General features: G+C 44.1%; 1 protein-coding gene across 2 annotated transcripts in view; it reads right to left on the bottom strand.

The window, feature by feature from the left end:
• Positions 1–12,278, bottom strand: part of LOC120048269 (2-oxoisovalerate dehydrogenase subunit beta, mitochondrial-like) — an 84,068-nt gene that overhangs the window by 53,928 nt on the left and 17,862 nt on the right. The window contains exons 5-9 of one of the 2 annotated variants that reach the window (XR_005476998.1): positions 12,004–12,159; positions 10,830–10,938; positions 2,862–2,959; positions 2,123–2,665; positions 1,335–1,426 (exon numbers count right to left, since the gene is read on the bottom strand). Coding sequence is in view for 1 of the 2 variants with exons in the window: in XM_038994112.1 (XP_038850040.1) it covers positions 1,316–1,426; positions 2,862–2,959; positions 10,830–10,938; positions 12,004–12,159 (474 nt within the window). In the remaining variant the exon portion in view is untranslated. Of the gene's footprint in view, positions 1–1,315; positions 1,427–2,122; positions 2,666–2,861; positions 2,960–10,829; positions 10,939–12,003; positions 12,160–12,278 lie in introns of those variants that run through there. The other variant, XM_038994112.1, reaches the window with a different exon arrangement.

The raw sequence follows: 12,278 nt of genomic DNA on the forward strand, positions 1-12,278 counted from the left end.
CATAAATCAGAGACCACTATGATGACACACCAAATGTGTTTGAGGGATCGCGGGAAAAGAGCAGAAATAGGATTTTGTAGCCTACTGTCCAAGCCATGTCTTCCAATAGTGCAACCGCTGTCGGCATCCAAAGATTATCCAATCTAAATAAAAACGCTAAGGGTAAGGACTACAGCAGTGATGTAGCCTACGGGCTACATATTATTGATATCTACATAGCACATTGATGTAAATCACACTGCTGCCCTCTCATCTAGCCATTTGCGCCTTACTTATTGTGGCAATTGTGGATGGCTGTTCACAATTGGATATGTATAAGTCAATGGCTGAATTGAAGAAGTTTAAGCTGCATATCAATCATTTTTGAGGCCAGTGGACAGCCTGTGAAAAATGCGCTCTTGCCTCAGCTGCATACGGCGGATCCCAGCCTATGGAATAAAAAAGTTTAAAAGATTTGGCATGGGATCTCAGATCCGCAAAACCTTGTATAGCTGCACCACTGAGAGCATCTTGACTGGCTTCATTACCGCTTGGTATGGTAACTGCTTGGCATCCGACCGCAAGGCGCTAAAGAGGGTAGTGCATATGACCCAGTACATCACTGGGGCCAAGCTCCCTGCCATCCAGGACCTCTATACCAGGCGGTGTGAGAAGAAGGACCTATACATTTTCAAAGACTCCAGCCACTCAAGACACAGACTTTTCTCTCTGCTACCGCATGGCAAGTGGCACCGATGCACCAAGTCTGGAACCAAACAGGACCCTAAACAACTTCTACCCCAAGCCACAATACTAATCATCTTTCGCACTAACTCTTTTGAATCGTCATATATGCTGCTGCTACCAGCGCTGATTAATTATCCTGCTGCCTAGACACTTTACCCCTACCTATATGTACATATTTACCTCGGAACCACTGCACATCTACTCGGTACGGTTACCCTGTTTATATAGCCAAGTTATTGTTACTCATTTATTCCTTGTGCTATAATTGTTTCTATATTTTTCTCTGCATTGTTGGGAAGGGCCTGTAAGTAAGCATTTCACAGTTAGTCTACAAAGGTTGTTTACAAAGCATGTGACAAATACAATTTTATTTTGACGTTTGAGGGAGTCTTGTCTTCTATTGTCTTAAGGGGAAAGCAATCTAAAAGTAACTGAAAGTAATCAGATTACGTTACTGAGTTTGGGTAGTAACTAGTAGTAACTAGTAACTAGTAACTAAAGTATTACATTTAGAAAGTAACCTACCCAACCCTGAGTGTGTGTGTGTGTGTGTGTGTAGGCAAATTATATAGCCTAGCATGCGTCTTACCTTGCAAACAGTCTCAGTGTCCCAAGGCAAGATGGTCTGTAGATCTATGAGTTCGCAAGACACACCCAGCTTCTCCTGAGCCATGTTGGCCACTTCCCTCAGCACATGGATCTGCAAGGCAGGAGTCAGCGATCAAGACCATGTATACCATTCTAATCCAGAATGGATTTTAGAACACTTCATAATACCATCAAGAACCCCTTTTAGAGTCAGCAGAAAACCACTGCACAGCACCCCTTATTAACTTTCAAGTCCGTTTGGACTATTGGAGAAAGTTGCTTGGATAGACTCCATGTTTATTGGCAGATTAGAAACCTGTCCATTTCCAGATAATGACTGCTGTGCCTGTGAATCACCGGCAATCTAACAGCAGGACATACTGGCTCCATCGTTATCCCTAAGCTGTGCATCAGGGCTTTGAGTTCGTCTATGAATGTGTGTGAGGGTTAATGAATAAAATCTATTAATGTGTGGGTCTTGAGTGATAGTCATGAGTCATAAATCTGACCGCCAATTGATAAAAAAGGAACACAGCAATCTATAGGCTTCTAGCCCATATAGACACGGGTCTAGAACAGGCATATTAAAAAGATAAATATTCTATTCTGGTGTTAGTCAACCTTGCTAGAGATGACTACTAATATACTGAATATTGCTGAAGCAATGATATAGCCTAGTACTTCTGTCAAGATATGAACAGGTTTAAAGTGTTCAATAAAATGCCAACGGTCCTCTGAAACTTTACAATATAACAGTAGGGATTTTCAGGACTGGCAAAATGAAACTCTGTTACGCTCATTAGCAGACCTTCACGGCAGGTTCTAGGCGCGGTTCCGACCGCTCCACTTGCTGGGAATTGTTTTCTTTTCACTCGTCCATGGAGGGCTGATGGATTACCGGAGTAATGGGGTGGCATTTTAAAAAGCCCCGATTTCGACTACTTGGGTGGATTTTTCATCTTTGCAAAATGACGGCTTTGAAGGAGTTGATTTCCCAGTCATTCCCGGCCCTCAGGCTTAGACCCCCCTCTGCTCTTCAGCTGTACCTACATTAGTCTCCTTCTCTGGGTGGGTTAAGCCCGTTAAGTGGGTAGCATAATCTTTGTAAGGGGCAACGACACCAAGAGCGCTATAGAGACCATAATCCTCTGCTCAGGAAAATAAATCAGGGGGACAGGAGTTGAAGACAATGGAAGGCCTTGTGTAGACGTGGACTGTTAACACTGTGCAGCAGCATCGGTCCAGCGGAGACGTCAGTGTAGACACGATAAACCACCAACCCCTGGTGAGAAAGCCCCTGTTGAGAGGCGTGGGCTTGTGATGGAGCTAGGAGGTAATCCATGGCTCGTCCCTGTCGGATTAAGAAATGTCAAAGACCCAAGATGTAACGCGGATGTCCCTACTCTGCCCGCCTCCATGCCATAAACAATGACTTCTGGCTAAGGTCATGACTCATGCACATTCATAAATAGATATTTATGTAGCTCCATCTCCTCTATGGCTCGAGTATGTAGAATCAACCCATTGCTCCTTCTTCCACGTCTCACCTGTGTTCCCCACGCGACCAGAGTGACGTCACTTCCTTCCTGTATTACCTCGGCCTGCGAAAGTGGGATGGTGTAGGCCTCTGTAGGGACCTGCTCCACTGCAAAGCAAACAAAGAAAAAACAAACACGACCTCTATCTCAATTGTTTCAAAACCTGTACTCTCATCTCCTCCCCTTCATCCGCACTGATTGTAAATTAGTTGACAGGTGAAACCCTATGGTGGAAGCTAATCTTGCAGATCAGTGCAGTGAAGGAGAATATATATTTTTTTAGAATGAGCCCAAGTATCTTATCAGTACGGCCAACATGACCTGGTGCACATACGCAACTACAGTACTACACACGCTAGGAATATAATTGGGGGTCAATTCCGAACACACATTAATCACTCTGTTATGGCCAACTGTGGTTGCTCTGTCAAACGATGGTCCATAACCACCCGTAGAGCTCAATGATGGAGTGGATGACAAGAAGGGAAATAACCGTCACACTCACAAATGAAAGCCTACAATCTGTGCTTCCAGTTAGGAACAAAGTCTCTGGCCCATTTGAGATGCTTTTTCCAGACCTCATCAATCACAAGGAGCCTTGTGTGCGCACCTCTCTTATGGTCCTCTGTTGCTATGTTTGTAGAGCATGACGCTTGCAACACCAGGGTAGTGGGTTCGATTCCCGGGACCACCAATACCTAACATTTCTGCACGCATGACTAAGTCGCTTTGGATAACAGCGTCTGCTGAATGGCATATTATTATTAATAAAGAAAATAAATCTATGCGCTAACAATATCTAGTGAACAACTATAGGCCGGTCACCCTGATCAATGTGGACAACAAAACATTTGCGGGACAGGATATAGTTCAAATGCATTCCACACACAAGGGACATTATATTCATGCATCCGACCCTTTGGCACCCTATTTGTAGTAATCTTGGAGTTCCTAAACACTTGGTGGCAAAACAAAACCTGAGGCACCAACATAGCCTCAGGTTTATTATGCATATTATGTAGTTATTTGGTAACAACATTACAAAGGTCTTTGGCGCTCATCATACGCAACTTTGACCCTGACAAGCAAGATAAGACCTTCAGAAGGTGTGTGTGTGGGTGTTCAGTGGGGAGACGGGTGCTCTTTAAAAGTCTCTTGCAAGGTAACACATGAACTGCAACAGTCACTGGGCGTACTATTGATACTCAAGGCAGACATTACGGTTTCCGACTCCACTCTACACTTCCTGGAACAGTCGGGATGACTTCCACCCATTCCCCCTCTAGTTAAGAAACAGGCTGCCGACGTCAATTTCAAACGAGTCAAAAGAGCTACCTCTGGCAAGCCTTTTTCCAACCCGATCCTGAAGTCAGTGTGTGTGCTGGTACATGGTTCAAATGAATCATAGATTCACCTATAGGCCACATGGGACATTTATTTACAATTAAATGGCTTCCAGATTTAAGTGATGTCAGGGATGAGAGGCTGCTTATTTTGGTTAATCGGTATCTCTCAGAGCAAGTCATCTAATCCTCAGGGCTATTTAGAAAGATGTGGAATTGGAAAAGGAAAATGCACTCTTTGAAAATACCAACTCCAATGACGGAATCTCAAATTATTTCTCTCTCGGAACATCTTGAGATACTTCTAATACGTAAGCATACAGTAAACTACTAAGTTAACCTTACACAGAAAGCCACAATAAGCATCAAGTAAAATCCCACCCCTGCCACCAACGAACAAAACAGTGAACTACTGTTGACTGGAATTCATCAACCTCCTCTGGTGTACATAGCTTGCCCGTTTCAGACCGTGACACAGCAGTCATTTTATAGTAGTAGTGACCGATCTTACTGAAGAAGACCAATGTCAGGCGGTGATAGCCTTTTTCAGTCCCCAATTCACTTAAAGGAAGTCCACTCAACATCCAGCTGTGAGATCATAAGCTCACGTGACAATGGTGATGTATAACAGTCTTCATAAAAACATATTCTCTTAATATTGGGAATCTCTGTCACTGACTAGCCTACATTTAACTACGGTCCTGATAAAGCCAGTGCTTGTGGTTCCATCCCCTCTGGCTTGATAAGAAAAGAAAATGACTGTTTCAATGAAAAACATTACATGACATCATCCAAACAAGCGTCGCTCAGAGGGATTAGGACCCGGCACGAGGTAGTGCTTTCTGCGCTTTTCGGAAATGAAAGTAATTCCCTAACTGCTACCAGTTCTGAGAGCCCTGTGTGAAACAGACGAGCGATTGTTGACACCAAGTTCGGGGAAAAAAGGAACAAAATTGAGTCATTTCGCTATGGGAAACATAGCTAGGAGATATTTTCAGAAAAGGAGAGAAATATCCATTAGGTGGTATGCCATGGAACTATTTTAGTCAGACAAGAGTCTATTTCTCCTCAAAGAGACGCACCGAATCTCTCCCTCTCTGACGTAGTTTCATTAAGTCTCACTGAGTCATAGACACTGTACACAATTTGGACCTGCATACCCCACTGTACTTCCAAGTAACTGGGTTTAGTCCATCTGAAAATGAAACAACAAACCTCACAGAAAGAAAGACTTCGGGTTTTGTTGAGGGATATATAAAGCGGAGGTGTTATTTCATTCACATTTTGAGAGACTGAGACAGTAAGTGTCATGGCTCATATGATTTTTACTCCGCAGTAGGAAAAAAAGGCTGCTCTTGACTTCCTGAGAAGCATCAAACACAATTTGACATCCAAAATAAAGATAAGGAGTGGAAAAATAAAATGTGGCAACTGCTTTTCTGTGCCAAGAACATTGCAAAACTGAAACATATCCTTGCAGGCCCTAAAGAGGCAGAATTCAACTTGATTGTTAAACTATATTACTGTGACTAACAGTACACCTCACCATATTACTGTCCGACTAGAGCTGGTTTTCCCAAAAGGCTGCCCGCAGGGTCAATTTGGCCAGTGGGTGATTTTATTTGCCCCCCCCCCAAGTCCTTATAGCATAAAGTCTGTAAAATCACCAGGAAAATCAGCTAAAAGTTATTTTAATTTAGGAGGTTCACTACTATTCCCACCCATAAATAGAGAGGCATATGTGATCGTATCGCAATGTAAATCAAGGTTTGAAATGATTGTTTTTGTCAAATACTATTTCTGTTTGGGATTCTTGCGGTCAATAGGCAGTGTATACATTATTTATAACTATATTCCCTCTCTCCGACCATCCGCTCAAGGATAAAAAAATCAACCCAGGGTTGAATGTAATTGGAGACCTCTGCAGTTGAGGCAATAATACACTTCAGACATGCATAGAAATGGCAGAGGTGCAAAAAGAGTCAACACTGCCACATATCCTATATTCTACAATTTGGAAGCACACACTCACGCTAAGTTAATGACTACATTATAAACTGCACACTGATGACAGCATAGCTTTCCACATTTAGCAGAATGTTGCATAGTGTCACGAACTCCCTGACAGTGCCTCTTACCAGCACCTCACAACCCTTTCAAGTTGCACTCTCCACTCCCCATCCAACCGGGAGTGGTGCCTGAAAGTCTATGGGTACCATAAACTGACCTCTCAAACTCTCTCTGACCTGTGTGACCTGGCCCTTATTGGCTGCCAAGCAAGTAGCTAGGGCAGTTGCTAGGGGGCCAAACAACCTTCTGACTCTCCAGGTCTCACACTACACAGTCTCCAAGCAATTTCAGAAAGAGGAGCAAGCTCCTACACCTCAGCCCTGCCCAACAACTGGACTCCTCCATATCTCTGTGGATTTGTGGGATGGTGTGAGTGCACCAAGTGAGTTGTGACATCTGTATATTGTTCTTCATAGTTAGTCGTATAACTGCTGCCTATTGTGCGTTGCTTCTCTGTTTACTTTGTTACGTAATCTAGGGTTGGGCGATGTCAACCTTTGTCCTATCGTGACTATGTAAATGATATACGATGGTATTGCTCCCTATTGCCCCCCCCCCCCCCCCCCCCCCCGCAATTAAAAAAATAAAATAACTCAGCTAAAACCACCATTGGGCTATGGCGCCAAATCACATGCTACAACTGGATGAATCATGACAAAAGATAATATTGTTGAAAACCTGGGCAGAGAAATCAGGGAAATCTTTTCTAATATTAATTTATGGTGGAGCTTCATCATGGAACTGGTTTGTGTGTGTGTGTGTGTGTGTGTGTGTGTGTGTGGGGCGCATACCATGATGGAGCAAAATTCCCAGAGCTGGCAAGGTAAAAATCTGCCGTTCTGCCCCTGACCAAGGCAGTTAACCCACTGTTCCTAGGCCGTCATTGAAAATAAGAATTTGTTCTTAACTGACTTGCCTAGTTACATAAAAGGTCAAATCATTTTTTTTTTTAAGTCTTAGTCACACAGGCTGTCTTGCCATATTAATTCTGTGAGCTGCTCCACACAACTAGCAGTTGAGCACTGCATGCTCATCTTACTACCAGACAGATTATTCCACTAGGCTGTATGTGGCATGCATGTCATAAATAATCTACATAATGACCTAACAACTTCGGGCATTTGACAGTTGTTTGTTTTTTCATCAATTACATAGATTGAAAGTAGCATTATTATTACAATATTACCCTCCAAGCTCATCATTAAGCTCCAGGCCCTGGGTCTGAACCCCGCCCTGTGCAACTGGGTCCTGGACTTCCTGACGGGCCACCCCCAGGTGGTGAAAGTAGGAAACATCACCTCCACTCCGCTGATCCTCAACACTGGGGCCCCACAAGGGCGCATGCTCAGCCCCCTCCTGTACTACCTGTTCACCCATGACTGCGTGGCCAAGCACGCCTCCAACTCAATCATCAAGTTTTCAGACGACACAACAGTAGTAGGCGTGATTACCAGCGATGACGAGACAGCCTGCAGGGAGGTGGTGAGGGCTCTGGGAGTGTGGTGCCTGGAAAACAACCTCTCACTCAACGTCAACAAATCAAAGGAGATGATCGTGGACTACTTCAGGAAACAGCAGAGGGTGCACCCCCCTATCTACATCAACGGGACCGCAGTGGAGAAGTTGGAAAGCTTCAAGTTCCTTGGCATACACATCACTGACAAACTGAAATGGACCACCCACACAGACAGTGTGGTGAAGACGGCGCAACAGAGCCTCTTCAACCTCAGGAGGCTAAAGAAATTTGGCGTGTCACCTAAAACACTCAAACTTTTACAGACGCACGATTGAAAGCATCCTGTCGGGCTGTATCACCGCAAGGTTCTCCAGAGGGTGGTGCGGTCAGCCCAATGCTTTACCGGGGACAAACTACCCTACCCACCAGTTCACCCCGTTATCATCCAGAAGGCGAGGTCAGTACAGGTGCATCAAAGCTGGGACCGAGAGATTGAAAAACAGCTTTTATCTCAAGGCCATCAGACTGTTAAAACAGCCATCACTAGCACATTAGAGGCTGCTGCCTATATGCATAGACTATGAATCACTGACACTTTAAGGAATGGAACACTAGTCACTTTAATAATATTTACATATCTGGCATTACTCATCTCATATGTATATACTGTATTCTATACTATGGTCTCTCATTCACTTAATGTTTACATATCTTGCATTACTCATCTCATATGTATATACTTTTTTCTATACTATTCTACTGTATCTTAGTCCGTTTCTCTCTGACATCGCACGTTCATTAGTATAAAGTCTTAATTCACTCCTACTTATATTTGTTTGCATTGGGTATACAGTTGAAGACGGAAGTTTAAACTCAGTTTCACAATTCCTGACATTTAATCCTAGAAAGATTCCCTGTCTTAGGTCAGTTAGGATCACCACTTTATTTTAAGAATGTAAAATGTCAGAATAATAGTAGAGAGAATGATTTATTTCAGCTTTTGTTTCTTTCATCACATTCCCAGTGGGTCAGAAGTTTACATAAACAATTTAAAGGAAATACTAATTGAGTGTAACTTGGGTCAAACGTTTCAGGTAGCCTTCCACAAGCTTCCCACAATAAGTTGGGTGAATTTTGGCCCAGTCCTCCTGACAGAGCTGGTGTAACTGAGTCAGGTTTGTAGGCCTCCTTCCTCACACACACTTTTTCAGTTCCGCCCACAAAGTTTCTATAGGATTGAGGTCAGGGCTTTGTCATGGCCACTCCAATACCTTGACTTTGTGGTCCTTAAGCCATTTTGCCACAACTTTGGAAGTATGCTTGGCGTCATTTCCATTTGGAAGACCCATTTGCAATCAAGCTTTAACTTCCTGACTGATGTCTTGAGATGTTGCTTCAATACATCCACATCATTTCCTCCCTCATGATGCCATCTATTTTGTGAAGTGCACCAGTCCCTCCTGCAGCAAAACACCCCCACAACATGATGCTGCCACCCCCGTGCTTCACGGTTGGGATGGTGTTCTTCGGCTTGCAAGCGTCCCCCTTTTTCCTCCAAACATAATGATGGCCATTATGGGCAAACAGTTCTATTTTTGATTCATCAGAACAGAGGACATTTCTCCAAAAAGTATGATCTTTGTCCCTATGTGCAGTTGCAAACCGTAGTTTGGCTTTTTAATGGCGGTTTTGGAGGAGTGGCTTCTTCCTTGCTGAGCGGCCTTTCAGGTTACGTCGATACAGGACTCGTTTTACTGTGGATATAGATATTTTTGTTCCCGTTTCCTCCAGCATCTTCACAAGGTCCTTTGCTGTTGTTCTGGGATTGATTTGCACTTTTCGCACCAAAGTACGTTCATCTCTAGGAGACAGAACGCGTCTCCTTCCTGAGCGGTATGACGGCTGCGTGGTCCCATGGTGTTTATACTTGCGTACTATTGTTTGTACAGATGACCGTGGTACCTTCAGGCATTTGGAAATTGCTCCCAAGGATGAACCAGACTTGTGGAGGTCTACAATTTTTCAAGGTAGGCCTTGAAATACATCCACAGGTACACCTCCAATTGACTCAAATTATGTCAATTAGCCTATCAGAAGCTTCTAAAGCCATGACATAATTTTCTGGAATTTTCCAAGCTGTTTAAAGGCAGTCACCTTAGTGTATGCAAACTTTTGACCCACTGGAATTGTGATACAATGAATTATAAGTGAAATAATCTGTCTGTAAACAATTGTTGGAAAAATTGTGTCATCATGCACAAAGTAGATGTCCTAACCGACTTGCCAAAACTATAGTTTAACGAGAAATTTGTGGAGTGGTTGAAAAACAAGTTTTAATGACTCCAACCTAAGTGTATGTAAACTTCCGACTTCAACTGTATGTTGTTAGATATTACTGCACTGTCAGAGCTAGAAGCACAAGCATTTCGCTACACCCGCAATAACATCTTCTAATCACGTGTATGTGACCAATAAAATTTGAACACAATCCCAGAAGAGACGGAGGGAAAGACGGACATAAGGCTTGTTTTGGACCGAGTGGTTTTAATACCTGAGAAGAAAAAGAATGTTCTGGGCATGACAACTTTCTAATGCCTTAATCAAAACAATCTCACAACTTAATTGAATGGACTCTTATCACCCAAAGCTGTGTGTGGAAATTATAGGCTTTGTTGAAAGGGATAATAAGAGGTCATTCTGTCGTCGATCCCTGCTCTAAAAGACAAAAAAAACTATGTAGGCAGGCGCCCGAGGCAGCATGCTGCCAGTCCTGCCAGGGCTAGCGTGGACAGACAGCCAGAGGACAGGACACAGGCCAGGCCAGAGGCTGTCAGCAGTTTACGGCTCAGCTGGTTCCAGCTGGTTCACACTTGCGATTGAATCTGGTGAACTCACTCACACTCAGTCCAGAGCCAAGCAGCCAGGACATAGTTTGTTTGCCGTTCTGCTACGGCACAACAATAACAAGCCATCTGTCACCAAGGAGACAAAAATGCTGACAGAAGATCATTGAGAATGCTTGAGGAAAGTGAGCATAGACGTGTTGTTGTTAACACACCTCGACTACAAAACACACATCACCTGGGTCAGATGGGCTCTTTCACTCACCCGCTGCTCTGTAGAGGATCTTGGGCTCGAAGAATATGCAGGGGTTCTGATCTGCGATGCACGACAGCAGCAGTCCCTTACACTGGACCGGACCTCTGGGTATTACAACCTGGAGTGAAATACATAGATCGTAAATACATAGATATTGTACTATCACCTTTTCCACACTATCGGGCCAACCTGAACTGTACTGGCTCGGACATTTTCTTATAACGTTGTCCTTTTTCAGCACGGTTACAGCAACTATTAAAGCAGTGTACCCAGAACAACAGCACAGCTTGCCTTGACTTAGTAGTGCAAACAGGGTGTATCTGTACCAACACAGACCATACTATTCAACTGGTACGCACACAAACAACCCAGATCCAACCAACGTGCAATTGGGTGGAAAGCAGAAGACGGCTTAACTCTATATCGGAGCTAGACATTTGAGCCTTCTCTCACCCCTTGCAGTGGTTATTACCTTGACCTTTGAAAAAGACAAGAGGATGTTTACTGAATTGACTATGGCTGTAAAGCGCTAACTGGTGCTGTGGTGCTTGGCTGCGTAGGAGAACTTTAGACCTTTATTCCTTTCATGATGGCGTGGGGGGGTGAATCATATTTGACATTTTTAGCACGCACTCGTTTCCCTCCGAGCGTACGTGCCTTAAATGCCAGCTTAATCACACACGCTCGCTCACAGATCAGCCGGCTGAACCCCAGGTGACAGCGCACGGCGTACAGTGAGTCAGGTATTTATTTGAGAGTCTGTGTGCTTAAATTTCCCTTTCATTTCTATGGATGTAAAGCACTATGCAGCAGCCAGCAGGGTTTGGAAATGAAGGGAGTGGGTGCATGAATCGGTCAACAGCAATTTGAGGTCGATATTTTTCTACCCTCATCAAATCAACAATCCAAACAGTCCAGCAGGTGTTTTAGCAAGGTACATACACGGAGATTGACTACACCAAAATATGTGTAATAAGTGCAGAGAGAGGTTGGCTAACTGATACAGAGAGAAAGATGTGTGTGCCTAGACCATAAAGACAGGCTCATTAAGGAAGGGGCAAGCAGTGCAGAAGTAAATAGGTTATAAGGTACTTTAAGAGTACAGAGTACACGTGAGGTGGAGAAGTGAGTGAGTGGAGGATGGGATGGGGGGGGGGGGGGGCAATAGGAATGAGTGTCTAACCTTGATGCCCGGGCAGTGGGCGAAGAAGGCCTCTGGACTCTGGGAATGGTAGAGCGAGCCGTGGCCCACGCAGCCCCACGGTGCCCGGATGGTGAGGTTCCCGCAGTCAAATAGGTTGCCGGAGCGATAGCGGTACTTGGCTGCTTCGTTTACAATCTGAGGGCAGACAGAGATACAGAAATAATAACATCACCACACATCAAGTTGGTCAGTCACAGCTAGACATTCATAACAATACCTCAGTCTCCCATAACAGAAAGACTTGGACCTCACAC

This window comes from Salvelinus namaycush, chromosome 5 (genome assembly GCF_016432855.1).
Source record: "Salvelinus namaycush isolate Seneca chromosome 5, SaNama_1.0, whole genome shotgun sequence".
In the NCBI taxonomy this organism is placed as follows: Eukaryota; Metazoa; Chordata; class Actinopteri; order Salmoniformes; family Salmonidae; genus Salvelinus; species Salvelinus namaycush.